The 26,563-nt window shown below is 47.3% G+C and overlaps 2 protein-coding genes across 3 annotated transcripts in view; both read left to right on the top strand.

Moving 5' to 3' along the window:
- Positions 1–26,563, top strand: part of LOC119405083 (zinc finger FYVE domain-containing protein 9) — a 316,430-nt gene that overhangs the window by 152,295 nt on the left and 137,572 nt on the right. The gene's annotated exons all lie outside the window — the stretch shown is intronic.
- The window catches only part of LOC119405080 (hepatocyte nuclear factor 6), a 198,753-nt gene that overhangs the window by 42,225 nt on the left and 129,965 nt on the right, over positions 1–26,563 (top strand). For both annotated transcript variants that reach the window (XM_049419203.1, XM_049419202.1), the window contains exon 2: positions 2,950–3,027. In XM_049419203.1, coding sequence (XP_049275160.1) covers positions 2,950–3,027 — 78 coding nt within the window. The remainder of the gene's footprint in view (positions 1–2,949; positions 3,028–26,563) is intronic.

Raw genomic sequence — 26,563 nt, 5'->3', positions numbered from 1 at the left:
CTCAGCGGGATATAGCCGGTACTTTTAAGTGGCGTTAAATTCGCATACAAGTGCATACTTAGCAGAAGCACGTATCACCTTCGAAGACACGATGTGCTCATATATATATCACTGCGCCCGAAGAACGTAGCTTTCGCCCAATATTAAGTTCTGACAAAAGCGCCGCAACGTGTCCACACTCGTTACTTTTCTGCCGTAGGGAGAGGCTTGTGAACTCGGTCAATTTCTGCCAACGCTGCATTTTATCTCATCATAATGGACGAAGCTCAAGCCAGTATGACAGTATGACGGAACTTTACTGTTATGAGTAACGTTGCTGAAGCTACTTTGTATGCTACCACGAATGAGATACTTAAAGGGAAGTCATGAGCTTGTTGCTTTTTTAGTGTCTAAATTATCCCTGACATGCCGTCATTTTTGTTGCATAAGTTCACTAGTAAGCGAGTTTGTCTGGGAAGCCGCATTCTCTGCTCTGTTCTAACTTGTTCGTTTGCTAGAGAATAAAGCCAAAAGCCACATTATCGCAAAATTATTTGACGTAAGTGTTTTCAAGTTTGTTATTTACAAAATCAAATCAAGCATTCTGAATGTGGCGTCGCGATGTGTTGCCACTTCTCAAGAACAGCTTTTTGCCCTTCACCGAAGAAACGACGAGAAACTTGAGATGACGATTAAGAATAAAACAAAGCCATTGTAATTTGGCGACAAGTGAGTTTCCCGATTACGTCACCCGTCATGTTTTGACGTAATTACATCCGAACTTTTGCCGCAGTGCCGATCGAGACACTCAGTCACAGCTAAAAAAAAAAGTAACTAAAATAAGTAGACAATCGCTGGCATTCCAAGGACGGCCCGCTGCGAAGACTACAACTCTAGCAGCGCATCACATCAGCAGAGAACGTGTTGAAAGACGTATTCACGAGGGAGGGCCGAGGGGCAAACGCATGTGCGCGTTTCCGCAAGGAACAAGGGCTGCGAAGCGCCATTCCGAATCATCATTGCTGTCTGCGACGCCCAGGCAGCCGCCTCTCTTATTAACAACCTCTCAACAACGTTGTTACTTTTCCTCCTGTTCCTTTCGGCGTGCAGGGAGTTACGCAGCAAGCACGCAGTCCGGGACACACGGGGATAACGTCAAGTTGGGAACGCGAATCGGGAATCGTCTCGGATACACGAGGACAGCTTATAGCAATCATACCGTTGTGACGTCGCGGAATGCAACCACCCCTCACTGCAACAACCGCGGCCTGAGCCAGCTCAATCGCGTCTCCTCGGTCTTCCGTTTAATACCAGTTGTCATCGCGTTCTTCGTCGAGCTTCTCGCCGACGACATTTATTAATAATTGCGGCACCGGCTCGGAGTCGCTGCGATTTCTTTCTTTTGCCTTTTTTTTTGCGCTGTCGCGCACCTCTTCCCCACGCCCACACTGTCCTCCCCCACTCCTTTTTTTACCCAATGCCGCACCGAGTGAAACCACCCCTAACCTTCACTTTGCCAAGCCTGTAAAGAAGAAAAGAAAATTGCGAATCGTCCACGTTGCAATGGATCTCGCCGACGTTTGGATTCATTTTACATGATCCTACTTTGTTAATTTTTGCGTCTGTTTTTTTTTTGTGCACGCCCTCTGCCGTGCTCTGATGCCGCTTCACTGCTGCCTATAACTGCTTTGCAATGTGTGCCGTTTTGCCCTTTATTATTATTTTTTCCCTCGTTTTTATGTCCATATTTGTGGGACACTATGCACTCGAAACACCTTTAGCAACATGTCTTGTGTGTGCCTCTGCTCGACTCTAGCGAAACTGAATGGGCACCACAGCAATGAAATTGAATTTCTAGATTTAGAAAGCGCAGTTAATAATTAGGACTTGAATGCTCGGAAAAGAGACCCATTTGGGTGACATATTCGGAAGCTTGAACACTACGATAATAACGCTGTAGGATCCTGAGCAGTTTGATTGTTTGATAGTTGATTAATTAGTTTGGACTAATTACACAATTTTCAGGCAGAAATAACTCATGCTGTTGTCCGTGTACACGCGGGTCTGTTGGATTTAGATGTAATAAATGCGATGTTTATGCTATAACAGCTTATACTCTTTATAGTCAGCCCGCATCAGCACTTGCCAGCATATAGCTAACGCTATCATCACTTAGCCAAGATATGGCCACTCTGAGCCGCCAGTGGCCAACGGCAAGCCAGCGCCAGACAATAACAGTGTTCATTTAGACATAGCTAGCCGTTATTCGACTACATTAGCCATCACCTAGACAGCAATAGTCGATATTAACCCCTTCTAAGCAATGCTGGTAGAGTGCTAGTAAACACGATACACCGCAGCTCGCCGTTAATTGTTAACAAATCTCAGAGGTTTCCGCTGGGACTTGCCTCTCGCACATAATGTTCGTACTTTTCGGAAACCTAGAACTTTACTACTTCAGTGCTGAATCTTTCCGAAAATGTCCCTGTCTAGGTGACCTCAAGAATCTCAATCAAATCCTGACCGATAGGTGCGTTGTTTCGAGAAATTCGATCGTTTCAATACGATGGTGACTCATTCCGTGGCCTCCGCGATTAGTTCCGGAAGCACGGCGCGCTGCCGAGCTGGGGTGTTATTCTGGACGTAGTGAAATTCCGCCATGTCGTCAAATTCCTCCATTGGTCAAATGTGATTGGCCCATAGCGCTGCTGCGACCTCGCTGATTGGCTTAAAATAGCGCCATTACGAAATCTGACAATATGGCGGAATTCGACAGTGCTCAAAACAGCACCCATGATCGCGGAGGCCACGCTCATTCAGTTACGTAGCGTCGAGCGGGCTCCCGCCATGAGGTGGTGCTACGGGCGTTTAGCGTGCCTCCTGTCCCCCGCCATTTCTGGACATATATTTCCAAGCGCACCGCACTCACTGTTTTTTTTTCTCCCTTTTTTTCTTCTTCTCCTCGTGCAGTGAAAATGAACGCTCAGAGCCCAAAGTTGGACGCCGCTTGCCCTGCCCGCACCAGCAGTTTGTACACAACACACTCAAGTGAGTTTCTGGCCCCACGCCCCATCACCTCATTTGCACTCTGCGCATGCGCATTTCATATGCCTCTTTGCCCCCTTCCCTCAAGCGTTGCATTGCCTCTTTTTTGTTCCTTGTTTATTTCTTGATCCTGTTCAATTTTGTGCCCCAAGTGTTTGTGTCTGCCGCGGTAAGAGTTTCGTGCAGTCACCGGATGTAACGTTTGATGTGAAGTGTTATATGGCGGCGACGCTCAAAAGAAGAGTTCTTGATCATTCGATTGGCCGCGCCCCTACAGTGGCTTCACATTTGGCTTGCAATGGATTCTTCTGCATCTCTTACAGGTCTTTTTCTTAAGGGCTGAATACCAGAGGCGAGCTAATGCGTTTAGTCGACGTTGAGAAAGCTGTCGCGAGTGTCCCGTGAGCCCTTCCAAGGCTTAAGGCCCAGTCGAAATGCGGCAGGGTCTTTAATCCTAACAAATGCTGCCGTTTTACTTTGCTGAGGCGAAAGTATAACAGTCATTGTAGCTTTCACGTGACTGTTGTTGTCTTCGCTCGCTTAGGAATTATTACAGATAACACACAATCTGCAATACGATATTATCGATCGATCAATCAATCAATCAATCAATCAATCAATCAATCAATCAATCAATCAATCAATCAATCAATCAATCAATCAATCAATCAATCAATCAATCAATCAATCAATCAATCAATCAATCAATTTTCTGTTCTAACTTGCCTGCTGTGCAGAGGTTGAGGTGTAAGCACCTCGGCTACACCATTTCTATACTTTCTGCCGCACATAAGATAGGAAGGTTGCGCTGAAACAAAAATTAACAAGTAAAGAAAACATATATAGTAAATTGAAACAAAGAAAATAACATGGCAATGGACAGTTCACTGGCAACATTTCGCTTTGCAATTGAACGTTCACACGCATACACTTCTGTCCAGATTCTACTCACAGTGCACGGAATAACGCATTACTCACCGTGTTGTAAACTCCTGCGAGCCATAAAATTGCGTGCAGTCTGCATTGAGCTTGTAATTAACACCTTCACAACTTTCGCTATCTAACGGTGTGCTTAAGCTTCTGAGTAGCAATAAGGGACTAAAGCCTAAGATTAAGCAATAGGGCACACGCCACGCGCGCCAGAACGTATGACTAAAATGGAAAAACGTGAGCGTTTACACGAAAGCAAATCCACACGAGTAATTTGTTCGGGCCCTTTTAGGGTTGTTAAGCTACAGGAAACAAGGGAACCTATTTAGTGCTCATGATCCCGATTACATATTTAAAGGGACTAAACATTTGCTAATGAAGACACCACATGTTAATTTCGATCATGTGGTGACGTTCGCACTGGTTTTTAAAGCTAGCAAGGAGGCACAGCCACTGAGAATTGTCGCGGTAGGCGACACACTTTTACCATTAGAAAAGGTTGCGGAAGTAGCACTCAGGTAAAAAAAAAGAAATGAGAAAAAATCACTTGTGATATTTAATCGGTTCGTGCGCACGGCCGTGTTGAAAGTTTAGCGTAAGATAGCAGAGCTCCTAACAACGTAAAAACTAGCTCCCTCCCAAAATAAGAGTATCATCAGGCAAGAAAAAATTAATAATATATATATTTTTATGAGAACGTGTTATGGTTTGGACACACAAACTATTCACTATTTGTTTTCTCGCTTATAACAAAGTTTCGTCTAGTTGTCGGCCGCACTCTTTTTCTCGGCATGCCATCAAAATGAACTCTATAGGAATGAAATTTTGGATACCAAATTAGAGAAAATTACGAAAACACTCTTTGTTAAGGGATTGCATTGTCTCCACGTGAAATACAATCTAGAAAGTTGCAGCGGATGCTTGACAAGAGTACTTCAGCGCTGTAAACTATGCGCATAGCAATGATACAGCTAAATATAGTTTGCGAATGAGCAGCTCGTAGCGATCTCAAAATTTTCGCCGCGAAGTGTACATCTTAAGTTGATCAAAACAGAACTGTTAATTGGTTGGCTGCGAATAAAGATCATGTGAAAAATTTTATGGTTGATACTTTTGATCGAGAGAGAGCAGTGCCAGCTGACACTAACATTCCAAGGGTATCGTGTCGTATTGCAGCATTCATACGTACAGATCACAAACCGAGCTAGAAATGAGGGCTCGAACATCGCCGCAAACGCGTATGCGTTGATGAATGTAACAAAGCGGGCAGAGTAAGCAAGGTCTATTCCAAGTCAAATGTGACGCCGACGGGGCGTTGTGATGAAAAAAAAAAAAAAACATCAGAGGAAATTCTCTTCCTATTTCTATCGCTTCAAAGACAACGGAAGACTATTGCTCTAACGATGACTCGCTTCATTGATTTGTCGCATAGCTGTATTGCACTTTTCAAGAAAAAAAAGTTTTTTCTTTCACATGAACCTCAAATTGAGAAGCAGCTCGTGCCTGCAGGCGTGTCTTAAGTACATTTCCATAGACAAGTACAACGCGATAAATTTTTCGTAAAGTCGCAAAGTAATTTTCCGCTTCAGGGAACGGTGAACTGGACGCAGGAGTTCAATTTAGTCAACACAGTAGGAGTCATATTCCAGGCTGAATCTAGCGATTTCGTTGTTCTAGATCAGGGGTCTCAAGCTCAACTCAGCTAAAGGGCCCCAGTCACGAAATTTAGTCTCCCGCAAGGTCAGGGACAGTGAAGAAGGTTGGATCGGGGGAAGGAGATGGAACGAAATGTCAGCTAACATTGTTATTTGAAGGAAGGCCTTTCCCACATCTCATATATGGGTCATTTCTGAAGGGCATTTGACATCAGGTTTCGAGAAACACATCCATACTGATCTGCAGAATGAGTGAAACCTGGACGCCGATTCTGAAATATAGGGCTTTTGTTCCACGGTTACGTTCTAACAGATGGTTACCGCGTGGGGTGCCCACGAAAAGATGCTTGAGACCAGTTACCCCTGTGTAGCTAATGGACATACTTATTAAGAAAAAAAAATGGGACGAGGACACTCATGGGCGGGCCGGGTCGCTTGCGCAAGGTCCGCGGACCGCGTGTTTGAGACCCCTGTTTTAGATCAATCATACATTTTCTCGTTTCACATGTGCATGAAAGTATTTTCAAAACCGGCGCAATTCCGAAGCAATTTCTTCAAGGCGGACGTCCTTGCCGTGGAGGCGCAGCAGACCTAAATCTTCTTACTCCTAGAGTGTGCCTACCAAGTGGGAAAGGTGTACAGTCGGCCACGAAATAATGCGGACCATGCGAACGCGCGGCGAAGTCGCCGTCTGTGCCACCTAGTGTCTATTGAGCGGCACAGCAACGCTCTCAACAACAGACGGCTCGCCACTAGACGGCGCAGACGGCAATTTCGCCATGCGCTCGCGTAGGGGTTCGTATTATTCTGTGGCCGACTGTTCAAAATGTCCGTGCTAAAGTAGTTCGCACACTCAAGAATAGAGCGCCGGGTAGCACATGCATAACAGCACACCATCCAAGGTTTACAGTTGGTAACAATAAGCTAAGGACTAATCAGAATCATGTTCTGCTAATTGCTGACTATTTTAATACACTAAAGAAGACAAAAAAGGAAGTCCCAGAGCAAAAGGCTATAAGAGCAGCTTATGTCAAGTAGCACAGAAAAGAAGCAAACATTAAGCGTTACGAAATATATGGAAAATAAATAATGGAGAAAAAAATGATACGTAGAACAATGAAAATGCAATCTGTAGGTTAAAGAATAATGATGCGAAAAACACGGGTAGGGAATGAATTGGGCACTCGTACTTTCCGAAACGTACTCCAGGTCAGGGCGTTTCATGTCCTCATTAAGATTTCTATATTTCGAGATTAACAAAAACAACAAAAAAGGTAATATAATGATTTTAAGAGCATACCTTTTGGATGTGATGAAGAAGAGACTGCGCAACTTGACGTCATCATTTTTGTTGCAATGCTAGCATTTTTCTCTCTTTTTTTCGAGCTACGCTTTACAATTAGAACTACACCGGGCCAAATGACTCGACTGTTATGATACACAGGCGAGCTGTGTAAGCGTCGCGACTCTTTCTCAAATGAGCTAGGGGAACACGAATAAAAGTACTAGCAGTATAATAAGGAAATAAAGGCAGTTTCATCTTGCATTTTTAGTACCATAGCGTTGCGCCGCCGTTCTATCTTAAGCGTTACACGTAACCACCTGCCATCGGCTGCGCATGTGAGGAGCTTACCCCGCTTGTGCATTCCGAAGAAGCGGTGACGCTTACGGTAGAACGGTGTACAGTATTATTAACTCTCTAGTGAAGTGTATACCACGTTTATGTAGTCGCAGAACAGCATAAAAGAAGGGATTTTCAGGGTTGTGCTCTAGAGTGACCACAAGGTTGGAATTCAAACGCCATTCGTGACCAACCAGCTCAAGCTATTGCTCAAGAGTGAAGTTGACAGCCTTTGTGTGAACCCCTTAATCTGTATAGCTCAACGGGTGCTTTGGCACAAGCCACAGAATTTCATACTACAATACCTAGAGGGGAACCTGGCGCTAGTGTCTATGCGGGCTCCTTGAGCGGCGCTTCAACCACCATGGGAATGATGGGAAGTACAGGCTTCGGATCTGCTTCGGACGGATTAGGTTCTTGAGATTCGCGACGCTTGTTTGCAGAGTGTAAGACAAAACGAGATGAAGTTATTTCCAATTAAAACTTGCCTGATTGTTTTGTACGCAAAACTTATTGCAAAAAGATTGCGTGACCGTGAAATAGAAGTGAAACCTGGACAAATTCAATCACTAGGGTATGCATTGCTCTGCAATTGTGTTCCAAATCTGGCATGACGATGTAATGAATTGTTTTTTTTTACAACACATAAAACAAACACGCTTGTTTTCCCCTCGAAAGTACGCGTTATCTATTTATGGAAATAACAGTACTGTATTGAATGACAAACAACGTATCATCTGCTGCGATGCCAGGTGCGCCTGTCCAACTGGTCTGCCCCCAACGTATCTCGTTTTGTTGTGAAGTCAAGTCAGAGGAGCGTGACGGTGCGTCTACTTAGCTTCGCCGTCGTTTTGCAGCCGATTTGAACGAGTTTTGGCAATACGCGCTTATCAAACAAATGTGAACTCTATGCAATTTTCTGCACTGGCATGGGACGCTACATCTATGCGCAGCGGTGAGCGCACGATGCTTTGCTAAAACTGTCAAATACAACCTGCAAAGCTGCAACGTCGCAGCAAACCAAGAGATTTAGCGGTCTTTAGCCTATTTGAACAACAAAATCACTGCTTGAGTGCTTTGCAACGCACCCCAGTACCCACGCCTCGCGAACAACGAAACTGAAACTGTAGAAAAAGATCCGTAGACAGTTCGCTAGCTAACGCAATCCAGTCTGAAGCGTGTACTTCCCATCATTCCCATGGTGGTTGAGCGATCGCAGCGCCAGTTTCCTCTCTGGGATATTGTATGAAACTCAGTGGCACAAGCCAAATTCGAATTGAAACACGCGGTAACTCAACGCTTCTAGCATGCACACTGCTGCTTTTTGTTTCGTGTCCATCAGTCTTTTAATACGTCAGTGGCGATAGCTGACTAATACTCCCAAAGAGCTTATCACGCTCTCAGCATCCAGTACTGAATGCGCTTCAGCCTTCAAGCGTTACTGTATTTGACAAGTGCCGCGCTCAACCATCATTACGTCCCTGGTGACTGCACGAAACTCGGCGGCCCCTCTGGTTGCTACTGCCGCTGCTGCCCATGCCCACCGACTCGGCAGTTGTGTGCAGACGATGGGACATGAAAGACCCGCCCCGGATCACGACTTCGTAAATGTGTTGACACGGACTCGGCATTTCTTTGTTCTCAGCGAAGGTGCCTACTGCAGATCGTGAGCGAACCACCTAAAAAAGAAAAAAGTGTCTTCATCGGAGCTGCGACGACCGTGTCCGGTTCACGAACGCGGATGAACGCGTGAGAAATTTCGCGTCGATCACCCACAGAGTTTCACAGGTTCGTTTTGTGATTGTAAACTTGGTCGCGCTGTCTATTTCGTAACATAGGGTCTTTCTCAGAATAATAATATGTGACTGAATAATATAAGCTATTTGTACGTCTCACTTTCAGCGCAAGTAATAGTTTTTGCAACTGTGATCGAGATACGTTCCATGTGGCTGCCACCGTTGTTAAGCTTCTGTACTGTCGCTTGATATTTGAGCTTAGCAATGCTGTAGTAAAAGTTACTGAATTGCCATGACAGATAGCTTCGTACAAAACTGTTGGCCCTCTGGGAGTATGTGCGTTGCGTATAAGAGGGGTCTAACTCACATTTCTTGCATTCAATTATCGTTGAAATGTAGCCGCGTGGGCCAGTGAAGCGAACTTACGACCTGGCGCTGTCAAATCATGACATTTCATAAACCACTGACTAATATTAAACAAAAATATGAGGCAGTCAGATCGTAGAACGGTATGTAAGTGTCACAGACTAGCAGGCCGTTGTTTCTATCATTTAGAGATACACCAAACGTTTTCTGTTTCACTAAAAGTTGTCTGTTCACGGCAGCTGGGCCGCTGTTTAATAATAGGACATGTTTACTAGCGAAAAAGACGAGGACGAGAAGAAGGAATACAGGACAACGCTAGACTTCAACTAAACTTTATTACACATAACATTCAGGTATATATAGACAACTTGGCGAGCGCATGCGCGCAAAGGTCCTGTTAATACCGAAAAAATTAATCAACACAGAAGAGTTATCAGTTTCTTTCCAGATAGCCAAGTTCCTTGTCAGAGAGAGCCAAAGAGGGACTGCTGACACAAGCATCAGCTTCTTTTTTAATGACCAAAGCTTCAAAAATTTCCCTCTCCCCCTGCGTTGCGAAGCTGCGCAGCACGGCCGTTTTTTCATAGCATGGAGAGCATGAACATCTCCTACAATGGTCGGCAAGGTGTCCACCACCGGCCAACGCCTTCTCTGCCGCTCGGTGCTCCCGCAGCCTTACGTTAATGCAACGGCCGGTTTGGCCTACATAACACCGGCCACAGGACAGCGGGATCTTGTACACCACTGCAGTTCTGCATGGAACAAAACGAGTGGCGTGACTCACTTTACAAGCCTTGTCTTGGCCTAGCCCGTTCACCGCCGCACACATACGTACAAGCTTATTCGGCGCGGTAAACACGACGTGAACGCCGCATTTTTTTTGCCACCTTCTTCAATCGGTGCGAGAGCTGGTGTACGTAAGGGATAGGCACAGGACGTTCCCGTGATTCATTCCCGTTTTGTCTAGCGGCTAGGCCGCCAGCCTTCACCTCCTTTACCAGACTCTCCAGCACGGACGTAATCAGCGGTTCCGGAAAGCCGGCCAACTTGAGGCGTTCAACTTGGCCTTTCACGCTGTCTCCTACAAGGTGCTCGCACGACTTAGCAAGCGCCGCTCGCAAGCAGTTTTTTGCTATGCCTCGCTTTACAATCTTTGAATGGGCCGAATTATATCCCAGGATCGATTTTTTGGAACGAGGTCGGTATTCCCAGCAAATGTGGTCACTAAAGCTAATTCGCAGATCTAGAAATTGCAAACATCCCTCATTAAACGGGAATGAATCACGGGAACGTCCTGTGCCTATCCCTTACGTACACCAGCTCTCGCACCGATTGAAGAAGGTGGCAAAAAAATGCGGCGTTCACGTCGTGTTTACCGCGCCGAATAAGCTTGTACGTATGTGTGCGGCGGTGAACGGGCTAGGCCAAGACAAGGCTTGTAAAGTGAGTCACGCCACTCGTTTTGTTCCATGCAGAACTGCAGTGGTGTACAAGATCCCGCTGTCCTGTGGCCGGTGTTATGTAGGCCAAACCGGCCGTTGCATTAACGTAAGGCTGCGGGAGCACCGAGCGGCAGTGAAGGCGTTGGCCGGTGGTGGACACCTTGCCGACCATTGTAGGAGATGTTCATGCTCTCCATGCTATGAAAAAACGGCCGTGCTGCGCAGCTTCGCAACGCAGGGGGAGAGGGAAATTTTTGAAGCTTTGGTCATTAAAAAAGAAGCTGATGCTTGTGTCAGCAGTCCCTCTTTGGCTCTCTCTGACAAGGAACTTGGCTATCTGGAAAGAAACTGATAACTCTTCTGTGTTGATTAATTTTTTCGGTATTAACAGGACCTTTGCGCGCATGCGCTCGCCAAGTTGTCTATATATACCTGAATGTTATGTGTAATAAAGTTTAGTTGAAGTCTAGCGTTGTCCTGTATTCCTTCTTCTCGTCCTCGTCTTTTTCGCTAGTAAACATGTCCTATTATTCACGTTACCAACTAGCCCAACTTTCCGCCTTAAATGTTCCGCTGTTTAAATTGATCAAAGCGGCATTGTCGCTAAAATGGAAAGTGCGGATTCTACAATCTACGTGTCACTTGATGTGTTCAATTCGCCGGTATGCGCGAATAAATGTGATTTTTGTTTCGGCTGCGCACTCTCATGTGTTGGTCGGCCCCGGGATTACCAACACCGAGAAGCGTTTTGCATTTCGAGTCGAACCGGGAGGCAGCTGTTGCACGAAACACTGAATTTTGTACAAGACTTTCAATGATTGCGGATATCGACACACGTACGTATAAGTTGGTAAGCGATGATGACTAGATACGTTGCATTGAGTTTGCTTAATTTCAATGAAATGACATAGGCACGGGCTACGAGTACGAATATCGCTATCGCAAGCATTACAATGATAGCATAAATCACGCATATAGTGTTCTTGTGTCACGTTAGAAGACCGGCGATTTAGGTTTGCGGGTGTTTTCATCGGAGCAATGTAAAATAAATTTGACTGCAGGTCAGTTGCACCTCTGCTGACACTATTGCGCCAGCGAATTCGTGTAATGTGTTTTGTCAGTGACTCTAATAACTTGGCTTCCCTTAATGAAGGACCCTGCGCGCGCCTATGCTCGTAAGGGCTCAGTTAATTTGACGTTCCAATAACTTCAGCCTCGCGGAATAGAATCTCGCTATATGCGTGTGATGGGAAGGTCACAAAATTGATCAGAATGAACAAAGTGCTTAACGCGAGGCATCACCCAAGACACGAATGAGCTAACGTAAGGCACAAAATGGATGCTAGCAAAGGACTTCCTTGAAGAGACAGCTGGGCTTAGAGTATCGAAGCAAGATTAGACAGACGAACAAACCCCAAGAAAATGGGTAAACGGGTGGGTGCAACCAAAACAATTCAATTCGATTGTTTATTTCATCCATATATACACAATGTCAAATATGTGCGCGAGGTAAGAAAAAAAAGGAGGTACAAATATAAAAAAACGCTTGGCGCCTCTTCCGGCACCTTCTGGATCCGGAGGAAACCAAGACCTCTCAGGGGCACAAGATTCGCAGACTCGTACGCGACTTTGGGGGCACGCCAGATGAATTTCTTGAGGCCGTTCGCGAGCGTTACTTTAGAACGGGAGAAAGACTACAGCACGCAATGTACGACGGAGACGACAACGAAAAGCTAGACGCGGAGTTTAGTGAAGCAGAAATCAGGGCGGTCCTAAGCAGTCTCAACACCAGGTCGGCCCCTGGCCCGGATCGGGTGACCAACAAGACCCTACGCAACCTGGACGACGAGTCAATTACGCGACTTACGGCCTACGTTAACGAGTGCTGGCGAGAGGGCTCCCTCCCCAATGCGTGGAAAAGGGCCCGCGTGGTCATGATTCCCAAACCGGGTAAGCAGTTGACGATCGATAACCTAAGACCAATCTCGCTCACGTCCTGCGTGGGCAAAATCATGGAACACGCTGTCCTGACTCGCGTGACTGATTACCTCGAAGACGCCGACGTCTTCCCCCCCACGATGTTGGGATTTCGTCGTAACCTTTCCGCGCAGGACGTGATGCTGCAGCTCAAACACCAGATCATAGACGACACTTCTCGTTCCACCAAGGCGATTCTCGGCCTCGATCTGAAAAAGGCTTTTGACAGTGTCAAACACGCGGCGATTCTCGACCGTGTCCGATCGCTGGGATTAGGCCAAAGAATGTATAACTATATACGCGATTTCCTCACGGGCAGGCGTGCGGGCGTCGTCGTCGGCAACGCGGAATCAGAGGAATTCGAGACGGGCCCGATGGGTACGCCGCAGGGCTCTGTCGTGTCGCCCATGTTATTTAATCTCGTCCTTCTTGGGCTTCCGGAAAAACTAGCTACAATAGAGGGACTGCATCACAGCCTCTATGCGGACGACATCACCCTCTGGGTCCCCCGAGGAGGATGTGACGGCAACGTAGAACGAACGCTTCAGATGGGCGTGGACGCGGTCCAGGAGTTCTTGCGAGGCACGGGCCTCGAATGTTCGGCGGCCAAGTCCGAGCTATTGCTCTACAGACCCACGAGCAGGGGCCGCAAAACCGTGCTTCCCGGCGGAGGGAGATCAGACATTAGAGTAGTAACGGCGGACGGCGTTCCCATACCGAGCGTAGAGCATATAAGGATATTGGGACTACACCTGCAGGCCAACGGTCACAACGGTGAGATGGTACGAAGACTTAGACGCTCAGTAGACGACACGATTCGACTACTCCGCCGCATAATGAACAGACGCAGCGGTATGCGGGAAAGTTGCGCGATCCGCCTCGTACAGGCGTACGCGATCAGTCGCATAACGTTCGTAGCCCCTTATCTAAAGTGGCTGGCGTCTGAACGAAACAAGATCGACTGCATGATACGCAAAGCGTTCAAGAGGGCGGTCGGCATCCCTGTCAATGCGAGCACGGACAAGTTCTTCGAGCTGGGCCTGCACAACACCCTGGGCGAACTGATCGAGGCGCACAACATCGCACAATACGAGCGACTGTCCAAGTCCAAGACGGGCAGGCGCATCCTCGAGTCACTCGGCATAACATACCACGCACAGTGCGGGGAGAAGACGATGGTTCCGATCACAGTCCGCGACCGTCTCACCGTCCCGCCGCTCCCCAAGAACATGCACCCGACGCACCACGTCGGGCGCCGCAACAAAAGAGCGAGCGACCTGCAAAGAATGTATGGCAACAGCGAGGAGGCGGGGTGTACGTGGACGCCGCGCGATACCCAGAGGGAAGGTGTGCTCACGCGATCGCAGTTGTGAATCACACGGGCAAATGCATCGCGAGCGCCACGGTGCGTACGAAACACATAGAGGCGGCCGAAGAGGCGGCGATCGCTCTAGCACTGGTCGCGGCACCGGAAGCTGCGGTCGTGATCAGCGACTCGCAGGCTGCCGTCCGTGGCTTCGCGCGCGGCCGCATCTCGTGGCAGGCGGCCCGCATACTTCAGACTCGCTATGGAAGCAGGGACGGCGGCGACTTTCGAGGAACGATGGCCCCGACGTCACCGTCCTCGCATTCAAAAACCGAAAATGCGACGGTCTTTCTCCTGTGGACCCCGGCTCACACCAGCGTCCCGCTTGCAGGCAACCAGGCGGCCCATACCGCGGCTCGAGGTCTCACTCACCGAGCCGCGGCCGACTCCACCCCAGAGAGAGTAAGAACACAACAGCAACCGGAATGGTCGTGGGGCGATCGCCTGACCACATTCAGCGACATCACACAACATTACAGACTAAACAGACGCAAATACCCTCCACCACACGACAAATTAAACAAAAGACAGGCCGTAACTTGGAGATTACTACAAACAGACACTTACCCCAGCCCGGCGATCCTACGCATCTGTTATCCGAGCTTGTACCCGACGGACGCGTGTAAAGCGTGCGGGGAAAGAGCCACACTGCGGCACATGCTTTGGGAATGTGCCGGGAGAGTTAATGTCGCTGCCGCCGCTCACTTCGCGACGCATGTTAGACAGGGGCGAATTGCTACCACCGCGCGAGGGCAGGGGCCGACCGCCGCCGCGGCTGTGGTCACTGCTGAGGATCGGCTGCGTCGGCGTCGCTGCCGCTGGGAGGCGGCACTCACCAGCGACAAGCTGACCGACCAACTTTGGGCCGTCCGGCAAGCCGAGGATGCCGCCCGGGTGCAAGGGCTTCAAGCCGTCACCTGACGCCATCATCGACGGAGAGTGGGACGGGACAGGGGTTAATCCCCTCTTCCCCCCGCCTCGTCCGGACTTTTAATAAAGTTTATTCACTCACTCAATACACATGAAGAAGAAACGTACAGGCAAAAAACATACAGCAACGATCGTTGTTAGTTTGCGTATTCTGGCATGATATACAGACAAAAAAAAAAAAAAGATAGGTACCGCATTCCGCGTGGTCGCGAGTTGAGTTGTGCTTCCCCGGAAGGCAAAGTGTTCTTGAGGTGAAGACGACTTCGCGGGTACGGTATCTGGCGCAGAGTCGGGAGGCGTTGGCAGTGTGTGCTGGTGCACGTTGTTGCTATGACAAAGAAGTAAATATGGGAGGAGAGGATGTTGAAATTTTCACAACGTTTAAAATTTTACAGATTACAATGTTACATTTCATAATTTTACTTATTGTTGGAATGCGTGTTATTTGTCCCTATGCTTGCAAGTAGTTTGCAAATATCGTACCGGAAAATTGGTGACGTACATATGATTCGAGATAATGTGTAGTGCTTTCACCTTGTCCGTGTTGATATCTCTATTCGCACTGCTTACAGAATTGTAATATGTTTTTTTTATTACTCAGTTAAAAAGCCTTAAACTTGACGCTTTAGTGCTAAAGTTTATGCACTGCAGCATTGTTCCTAAAGAAAGAAAGAAAGACAGTGAATGGTTGTCTAATTGCATTAGTAGGGAACCAGTGTCAAACCGTGTCGCTTTCTTGTGACGAGTCCGTCTTTCGCGCCTATCTTTCGAAGCAAGCCCTTAGAAAGATTCCGCTTCGAGCACGCTTAGCCCATCTAGTTCCCGTCTCCGCGCAGCTTATCGCCAAATCCCGGAGTCACGAGTCTCCTTTTCATGCGAAGGAGGTGGTGGGGTGAGCTGGAGCGTTTTTTTCCCGCGCTCACGCCGGCCGGTGGTGGCTTCGAGAGGCTTAGTCACGTTTTGGTCGTTGTATGTACCTTTTCAAATTCTCACGCCAGGGAGGCGCCATATTGAAATGCGCGCCGTCTAACGTGCAAGATTGGCGAAATCGCCATCTTGGGCTGCGCGTACTCGAACCGGCGTGCTATCTGTTGGTGTGAGGTCCCTGCTAAAGCCTGTGTTTGCTGATTTTTCGTTTCTTTAAGCTGTTTTTTTTTTTGGTATCGTCGCTGCCATTGACTTATTTGTCGCTGTCTGAACTGTTCAGCGGCGCGCATTCGCCCGTGCGACGCAAGAATTAGCTCCGCGTCAGCGAACGGCAGTGCTTCGTCGTCGGTACCAGTAGCAGCCAGCGTAGTACCAGGTCGATCACGGCGTGAAGTGTTAATAATCGGTAACTAGAGCGTTGTTGCAGCTGTCTACCGCTTTCCTTTATTGGCGTACTAAAGGTCTACGGATTATCCATCAGTTTCAAACCTCCGCGCATACTCGTTCGCGGCGCGTAAGTTTGTCAGCTGTAAACTGTAAACACCGCACAATCCTTCTTCACAGATACAGTTGACCGACATTCACCCCGACGACGTCGAAGACTAGGTCGAGGAGACCTGTTAGTGGCCAGAAATACCGCGAGCGAACATTGTTTATATCTCGTTGAGGCGAATGCGTGGGGTCTTCGCCAGGTGTGCAACTACAAGGCACTGGAGTCGCGCAGCTACGTGCAGTTTGACTGTGTGGGTCAGTCGCTGGCGCACAGTGTGAAGGAAAAAGTCGTGCTGGTGAAGAGGAATGTGACACTGTCGCAAACCGTGAACAGTAGGCCCCATCGCGCGTGGGTTTCCGCGAGGCCGTCCGCTGAAGTACGGCGCGCGCAGGCTGCACATGCGTAACCGGGCAAGACGGAGTTTGCAGCCGTGTTGGCCGCTGTGTTATGGACGATATGAAGTCTGAATCCGCAACATTCTCACGAGTTAGTAGGTGAGTCATCAGTGGCTTGCGTACCTTTCTTTCCTATCTAAGATGCTGTTTGGGAACGTTGTTCTCGTCTTTTTTCTTGCCGCCAACGAAATACCGGGAACAGAGGCGTGACCAGGGCGACACGCGCAAGTTCTTACAATTTAGTGAAGCCACGCACTGCTGCGACGAAGGAAAACGATGCAGCGCGAACATGCCACGCTTGCACTCATCGCGTGGCGTACATGCGCTGCGGACACACGATTGCACCTTAAATATTTCTCTTCCGCTGCTTGTTCGTTCACCCGTACACGACACAGTGATGACCAGATGACTTGCTATGCGAATGCAGTAAATTTTCTGCCATGGTAGTCACTTCGTATCGGACACAGGCGCATAACACAGTCACACAAACGCGTACCGAAGCAACACACACACAGCACTGGCGCAGCCCAAAGCACGGAAGTTTTTCCGATTTACCGACGCCACCCATTTCTTCTGCAATTCCGGCGACGACGGAAAGTGATACAGCGAGAACATGTCACACTTGCAATCCTCGCGCGGCGTGCTGTGCTGCGGGCACACAATCACGCCTAAAATGTTCCTTTTCCGCTGATTGTTCGTGCACCCGTGCACGACACAGTGATGGCCAGACGATCGGTTCTTTGAATACGCACCATTTCCGGCCATGACAATCGCTTTTTATCGCAAAGAAGGGCCTAATTCACACACAACATCCAAGCGTACCAATCGTACAGATACAACATGCGCAGCCCAAAGCGCGATGGCAACACTGAAAACATACCCTCGACCCCTGCAGCGCACTGGTGTGAGCATGGGTGCGAGGGTGCTCCTGTGAAAAGGTGTATAACGGGGTGTTATACGAGCGCGATTCCTGAGCCGTCGCCGGTCCGTGCCGCCGCCGCTGGGAGGGGTAGTAGGTAGGGAGTGGCACGCGATGTTGCGAGATAAGAGCCGTTCGGCGAGGCAAACCGAGAATTTCGTAGCTTCAGGAAAACGCTTGTTAAGAGTGGCGATATCTTCTAAGCGAAGCTTTTCAACTCGCATACCTCGCGACAACTTTCTGTGGCAGCACAGCCAAGGCTACGGAACCGAAGCGCGCACTTTTTCTTACTACGCTGCTACGAGTAGTCCGGAAACGCTAACTTTTCTAGACTACATAGCATAAAAGAAAACACAAAAAGAAAAGAAATAGGTATTATGTTCAAGACTTTTTGCATTGTAAGTAAGAAAGCTTATGCCGTGAAGGATTTTCGTTTTTTGCCATGTTTAGTTTTCGGGCCATCTGGTGTGGACTTCACGTTTTCCTGCGCCTGTCAACAATCGCCTGCAAACGGACTACTTGGCGTAGAAACACGTGTGCAGAAACTACGCCCACGTAGCTTTGGCTGAGCTGCCACAGAAAGTTGTCGCCAGGTATAGAGGTCGTATGCAAAAAAAAAAAAAGTTAGGAAAAAATAATTGGCTGCGTATCTGCGTGCTTCGCTGCAAATGTCGTCGAAAGACGGTAGTCTTCTGCCTGCCGTACTACACAAGACCTGGTCTCATCCGCGGCCACTCGTGATGCTGTTCCCAGGGCCACTGCCAGGTGGCAGCAGCATATTATCGGCAGAGGTCTTTTTCGTGCGTAGCGTCGCATTTTGAGCGCAGCCTGAGAAACACTAGGTTCTTTAGAATTACGTATCTATGTATTTTCTAGTAAAGGAACACATCACCTAATACTTACGTATTGATGTTGCGCCTCAGATGTGCGTAATACTTGCTTTTTGATCGACAATATTCACAAATATGAACGCAGCTACCAGTTCAAGACGACTGGGCGATCAGCAAGTGCTTAAACATTGGCCGGTTGGCTGAATACTGTGACAGACAGACAGAAACACAGACAGACCACAATTTCTGCGTTCAAGTATTCCATGAAAGACTATCGTCTTTGAAAAAAACAAAAAAAGTGGGGGCCCGCGAGCGCAACGAAATGCTTCACATGCGTACTTCTGTGCGCTGCTCTTCAATCACTGGTGCTTTCTCGACCGTGGGCTTGCGGGCGACCAGCCGTTTATGATACGGCAGTCTGATCTTTTATCGAGGTTATCGGTGTGACTTGCCATTTCACGTTGCCAAGTTTCGCTGTTGCCTGGATATGAACTCATGACCGTCGTTGTTGCCTGTAGCAACTGAAGTGTCGCGCTGCGAAGCACGTGGATGACGGTCCAATTCCCGGCATGGGTGAAGGAAACAGTTAGGAGGGAGCATTGCACAACGCGAAAGAAAGAATAAAAGAAAGAAAAGAAAGAAAGAAAGAAAGAAAGGAAGGAAGAACGAATGGATGAAAGAATGAACGAAAGAAAGAAAGAACAAAAAAGAAAGAAAGAAATAAAGAAAGCAAGAACGAATGATTGAAAGAAAGAAAGAAAGAAAGAAAGAAAGAAAGAAAGAAAGAAAGAAAGAAAGAAAGAAAGAAAGAAAGAAAGAAAGAAACCAGTACGTCAGACACGCACACGCCAAATTTCGCTTGCCCCCATTTTCCAATAGGGCAGGGGCTCGTGAATTTTTCCTTATGTACGTTTAACTTTATGGGTGGATTTCAGGTAAATCCAGAGACGAAAAATGTCAAACATTATGTGTTTAGAAAAAATAAGGACAACTTGGAGTACTGAGCACTCTGCTATGGGAGAACTATGTAGCTGTACCTATAGGAGAGTAGCTTGCGTGGAATGTGTGGGAAAAAAAAAAACGCTTTAGAGTACTTTGTACTTTTCGGTGGGAGAGTGCGAAGCCGTCCTCTGCATTTCGTAGAAACGTCCAACCTAAGAATGGGTTCAGAACGAAAGGTGCGCGAGTTGAATGCTATATGTATACTTTACCACGGGATAGCAGTGAGCTGTGGTGGTTAGAAAAAAAAAAGGGTGACGATTGTGAGTACCATGTCGTCTGCTATAGGTGAGCAGTAAGCTGTGTGTCTCGAACCAAAGTGAATGATTTAGAGCTGTATGCAACTGTCACTCAAAGTGACTAGTGCAGCAAAAAACGTGTTTCGAAAAAAATAAAACTAGCTTTTCCCCTATCGGGAACATGGGGGCTAGCGAAGGTTGTCGTGTGCGTGCCTGACCAACTATAGCTTTCTTTCTTTCTTTCTTTCTTTCTTTCTTTCTTTCTTTCTTTCTTTCTTTCTTTCTTTCTTTCTTTCTTTCTTTCTTTCTTTCTTTCTTTCTTTCTTTCTTTCTTTCTTTCTTTCTTTCTTTCTTTCTTTCTTTCTTTCTTTCTTTCAAATTGCGCAATGCTTCGTTCTAGCTTTTTCATTTCTCCATGGCGGGAAATGGACCCTCATGAACGTGCTTAGCTGCTCAACACTTATGTTGCTACAGGCAACAACGATGGCCACGCGTGAAACAGTGAAATGCACAACGATGAAAGGCAACAATGAAACGTGGCAACGTGGAATGACACCTCACCTCGACAAATGATCAGATTGCCATATCAGAAACGGCTGATCGTCGACAAACCCGCGATAGTGAGAGCATCACAGTTATTGGTAAACGACGCATACAAATACCGGCGCGGCTTCGAGGGCCTCATTTGTGTACACCCGTATTTTCTGCGCCGGCGCGGGGTTTTTCGCGAACTATGCCGCCGTCGCCGCGACCGAAATATGTAACTTATAAAAGCTTCGCTTAAAATGTAAACGACTCAGAGCACTACGTACACTACTGTGGGAGAACAGTGAGCCGTCCCTGCATGTTTATGTGTTGTAGAGCAAGGGTGAACTATTTACAATACGCAGCTATCTCATATACTGCATAGTTTCACAAGAAATTGAGCGAAGAGCAAGCGCACACAGTTATAGAGTGAATAAGTGAACTTCGGTATGTGTCGTTAAAGGCAGTTAACGCTGTCGTATATACCCACGTTTGTGTCGCTGGCTTTAGGATGAAACAAAATGTCCTGGAAAATCTTGTAGACAATATATTATATCAGCATTCAGCCAAAGTGAACACTTTAGCGAGAAACACCGAACTTTTATTTAAGATATCACTTATATTGTGGCCTAGCGAGAGATGTTTAAGACGAGAGGGTATTGCAGCTGGCACAACTCTGCGAAGAGAGTTTCTGTTCTGATGTAAATATATCTTGAGTAGTTTTTTATACGCGGTCTTATAATCATCATTTAATATTGCGCGTACTACTCAAACTGCTTGTGTACCGCATGTTGCTGCCTCAACCAAGGGATTGGCGAGGCTAGTAAAGCTGCATATATGCAGCCTTTTCTCTGAAGGATAGAGGAACCGTGCAATAAAAAAAAAAAAAGAGATATTGCAGTGGCACAAAAACGTACATGTAGTAAGCGGTAAATACGGCGACGTCATACGTGATACTCAGCTCGCAGTTTTGGCATATAATAACCCGTAATTATTCTTTGGCAAAATTGATGAACACGTATCGAACAGGGGAACCGGGAATTAAAAAGAAAATGACATAGCACTGGCAGAAGAAGTCTACATTTCTGAACGAGAAACGAAGCAATGTCGTCAATGAGTCCTCGCAAATTATTGATTTTCAGGGGATAAATTTCATGCTCAACTATGCAATAACCCAAAGTTCCCGATGTTCGTGCCCCTGTTTACGAGATAGTTGTTTAGGATATAATGGAATCCCGAGTGCGGCGCGAAATTGGTATACACGGGTCATGTACGTTATATGCAATAAAAAACGGTAGGAGACGATGAAAGTGCAGTGGATTTGATAAAATACTGTGGCAGTATTGTTCTGGAATAGCTTTTTCCTATTATTACACCGTGTCTTATGACTCCACGTATACGTGACCCTATAAGGAATGCTAACACAATACAATGCTACACGAACCTAGACATCAATGAATTCAATTCTTAGCAATCCTTTAGTGTGGCTTAATTAGTATACAAATATTTGTTGAAGCTTATTTCTGTTGTAATTGAAGCAACACTTCATGTCAGTGGCAACTCAGTGGTCTCGGTAATCTCAACGGCAAATGTGGCAACTGAAACTACTTTGTCGACTTGTGCATCAAGCTTTGCTGAATTTAGCGCACGTATATAATTATTTGTGCTTATTTCAGCACTTGTTAGGAAGTCCTGTGGTTTTAGAATATCTTGATTCGCGAATCGAATCAAATGCCGAACTATTCGAATCGAACGTTCGAAGTTTACCGAATGTTCGCACAGCCCTAATATATAGTTTAAATCAAGTTCGCTTAACGAGTCTGCTTCCTCTTGCGTGGCTTTCGGGCGCGCAAGTTTTAACGTCTCACTAACCAGGCGAAGAAAGCAGGGAGAGAAAGAGAGAGAGAGGGAGAGAGCGCTCGCAGCCCGTCCCTCGCGGCTCCTCACTCTCCCCTCACACTTCCCGCTATTCTGGGTATTCCCTTGCGTCGGCGGCGCTGTTCCGTGTGCTGCCCTTCTGACTTTCCCGGCCAAGGCGATGGCTGCCCGCGCTCTCCTTTGGCTCGGGAATATTTTGAATCCGCAAGCGAAGGTTTTTGAAGCGTCGCGCTTGCCCGCGTATTCGCTAATCCCTCAATCTGAGGGTATCAGGCAGGAAACCGACGCGACGTATTGTTTTGATGCACGTAAATGTTGTTTCGTTCGATTGCGTCATGCCCTTTTCCTGTAATTTGTAGAGGTAGGTAGAACGCAGTGTTACTAATGGGGCCGCCGAAGCAGGGAGAGGTTACAGTTTGTGTGAAAGCTTGCTTGGCATCCACACAAATAAAAAGAAAAGAAAACAACAAACTAGAATGCAGACGGACAGATGAATACGGAAGCTAAAGCTGTCTTGCGAGAGAGAGAGAGAGAGAGAAGCAGAGATAGTGCAACAGCAGAAAGGTTAAGCAAGGGTAGTTCCGGTTGGCTACCCTCCACAGTGAGAGTGGGTGCGGAGTTAAAAAAGAGGAGCGTGGAAGCGGAGAGTAGCAGGGGTGAACACGAACGAAGCAACCGCGTGCATTGAACAGCACGAGCGCAGAGGTTGTGAGGATGAACACAATAGGACACTGCCTTTACGTACTTCTGTGTTCAGGGCGTGGCCTAACTTTACATTTGAAACACGGAAGTATCGCACGTTAGGACGGGCAGACATCTTAGCCGCAAGCGCAGCCAGCGCTAAGTGCGCGAGGCCTGCGAGAAGGCAGGTGTGTTTCAGCTCGGCGACGTTCCGTGGAGGAGAAAAAAAAGAAAAGGGAGGCTTTTCCCGCGACGATCCCTTTATTTTCTTTATGTTTCTTATTCGCGGTGGCGCCGCTGGTGCTCGGGAAAAACGCGGGAAGCGACGCCGGAAGCAGATAGCGACGACTCCTTCCCCGAGACGCGGCGCTGGCGGCATCTCGCGGCAAACGCGCGAAGCGCGTCGACGTGTTTCGGTGTCCCGTGCTTTTCCTCGACGGTGAAAGGGCGCGCAAACGTGGCCTGTCGACACCGGGTATTAAATTAGTTTGTCTTTGGCATTTTGGGGGGTCTTCCGAGACATGACACGACTGCTGAGCGAAGACCACGCATGACACTCGCTAAATGCCGACTGGAGATTATTTCAGATCGGCTTATGCTCTTATAAGGTAGACTTGTTGGCTATGGTTGAGCGTCTTGACACAGGGAACAGCGCGGAAAAAGTCCATTTTCGCGGAGTCAATTGATAGTCAGCGCTATACGTGTGGCGTTTTGTTCGTGCCTTTGCGTTGCGTTGGTGCGTCGTACTTGGACGGTGCTATAGTCATGACTTTTTAGTGTCGTCACAGACTCTTCTTCTTCACTTTCATTCTTGTACATCCCCTTTCCCCTTCCCAAGCATGGGGTAGCAAACCTGAGGCTTTCTCTGGTTAAACTCCCTGTCTTTCCTTTCTCTCTCCCTGCTTTGTCTTCCGTTTTTCTAAGCTGTTTCCTGTATCAATCATGCTCTAAGTTTGTGAAGTAAATCATAATATGTGTATGCAAGTAATGGCATCCAAGGTTTTGAAGAAGACACCTTCGAGCCGGAATTATGCTGCATGTGGTCCTGCGTTGTGATTATGAGTGGGGATTGCGACTGCGACCGACTGTGAAATGCTGTGTGCTATCCGACGTCATCCCTTTGCCATGTTTCCTTTTGTTGGGTACGTTAGGCGGGCGGGTCGTACTCAGTGGCTACGGGGCTCGGCTTCTAACCCCAAAGTCGCGGGTTCGAACCTCGCCGGGGATAGGTTCGAACCCGCGGTCGCATTTCGATGGAGGGAAAATGTAGGAGGTCCCTGGACTTGGATATAGGTGCACGTTAAAGAACCCCAGGTGGACGAAACTTTCTGGAGCCCTCATTGTAAGACGTGCCTCATAGTCATATCGTGGTTTTGGCACACGACGTTTTGGCAACTGGCCACCCACATCGCCGTACTTCGTAAAACACGTCGTGCAGAATTCACACTTTCCAAACTAAGAATAGTGTACACGAACAGCACACACGCACACTTTTTGGCCGGTGGCGACCCTCCCAGCTGTGATAGATGCGATGAGCCGCTTACAGTGCTGCATTTACTCGTGTAATAAGGAGAAGTAGAGTCTTACAGAAAAAAAAAAGCACTATCCATTGTTACACAAGCAACGAATACCACTCCATCCTTCAATGCTTATAGGTAATGATCCTCTTTTAAATCATGAAGCCCTATTAGGATTTTTAAAAGATGTACAAACTTTTAACGTTTTATGCCCAGGAACTCCGTAGCATGATCTCTCAGCAGAGGTTGCTGCTGCGGTGTATTTACATTACAGAAAACACCCGCCACCCGGCACTTGCACTCAAGGGAATTGACGAGGCATTGTTCCATGTTCCCATAGTTTTATTAAATGCGAAGCATTTCTTAGCGAACCTCTGGCACTTTGAGCGTTTCTATCTACGTATCTATCTATCTATCTATCTATCTATCTATCTATCTATCTATCTATCTATCTATCTATCTATCTATCTATCTATCTATCTATCTATCTATCTATCTATCTATCTATCTATCTATCTATCTAGCCGCCTACGTCTGGGCACTCTCATGACCGCCTCCTTAACTTGGTGTAGACCAAAATTTGCATGCGAGGGTAAGAGGATTTGACGAATATGATTGCCGGGTCATGACATGAATAACGTTAAAATCCTGTCGCGTACGTCGTCAAACCCTTTCCACTAGACACGTGTGGCACATACCCGTTTACCATGGGCCGCGGTGTACGGGTATGCGCCACAGGTGATTGACAGTTTATATCTACCCAGGAATGGCGAGAACAGACATTGGTTACTTAAATGCTAAAGCGTTAAGGAAAACCAGCATCGGCAGCGTTGACTCAACGAATGGAAATAATGAAAATTAGGATACCAGCAGAAATCGAACCCAAGCATTCTGCGTGGCAATCAGGTATTCTACCACTGAGCCACGCCAGGTCTATAAACTGGTTTGGAAAAACAGCCTACGCAGGCGTAATATCGGCGCAACGTCAACTATGGTTGTGGTGCTGTCTATCTAATTTTACAAGAAAGCAATAAACACTACATGATACTCCTACGATGTGTACTCCTACGATACACGCGTCATATCAGATTAACGTCTGTTGTTCCAGTGTTGGCTCCCCTTTTATAGCTGTCTAATCAGCATTACATTTGTATACCTATCATTCAGCAAGCTATATTGAAGGATTGCTCGACCCCGGAGGAATACATTAACGAAAGTTACATATGATATCCACATCACCGCACCGTAAAGTGCACTTCGTCCACCAGAACGGCGCAGTGTCCTCTTCATTTCTTACGAGGTTGGGCGATGGCCTCATGGTGACCGAGGATGATGCCAGATTGATTGACAGCCACGTTGTAGACTAGGCTACGCAGGCCACATACGCCCAGGTAGTCTACGAATACGACAAACACCATCCACTCATGTTGGTCTACGTAGCACTATCCAGGCTTACCAGCCTCGAAGGCCTATACCTTACCAACGCGATGGGCGGCTTAAGGTTCCGACATGTCGCCGGCTCTGTCGACAGACAATTTGTTGACGAAATGACCGCGGCATCCACGAATTCCAACAGCTCTATACTATACGACATACTTCACTACACATGGACCCCTCGCTACCGCGATCACGACCGGATCCTATAACAAGTCATGACCAGCTGCTGGTGCTCACTGATCACGGTGATGATGCCCTTGTTCAAGAACTGTCAAGAACTTCTTGCACACATGTACACGAGTTCGTGAAACGTGCGTGCGTTCTCGGGACACGTATAAGCACTACATATCAGCTTACTGCTTTTGGTGTTGGTAATACCCACGTTGCATACCCAACCGTAAACAACTGGTTATATAACACATATGCGGCACTTCAACATATATATGTGTGCGTATAAAATTTATACAAATCTTTAGCGTCATTTTGTAACGTGTCGCTCAGTAAAAAAAGTTACGCCACAGTCTCCTACCCGCCGCATGCTTCGCATAACATCGACTCCCACGGTACGTGGGATCTGCCGAATTTTTACCACGACCACTCGTCTCCCATTCTCATCACCCACGTTTCACGTCGCTCTCGTGATTTTAACAACAATATGTTTTTACGCATTTTAGTG

The sequence above is a fragment of the Rhipicephalus sanguineus genome, chromosome 9, assembly GCF_013339695.2.
Source record: "Rhipicephalus sanguineus isolate Rsan-2018 chromosome 9, BIME_Rsan_1.4, whole genome shotgun sequence".
Lineage (NCBI taxonomy): Eukaryota > Metazoa > Arthropoda > Arachnida > Ixodida > Ixodidae > Rhipicephalus > Rhipicephalus sanguineus.
This window is presented reverse-complemented; position numbering and strand designations above follow the sequence as displayed.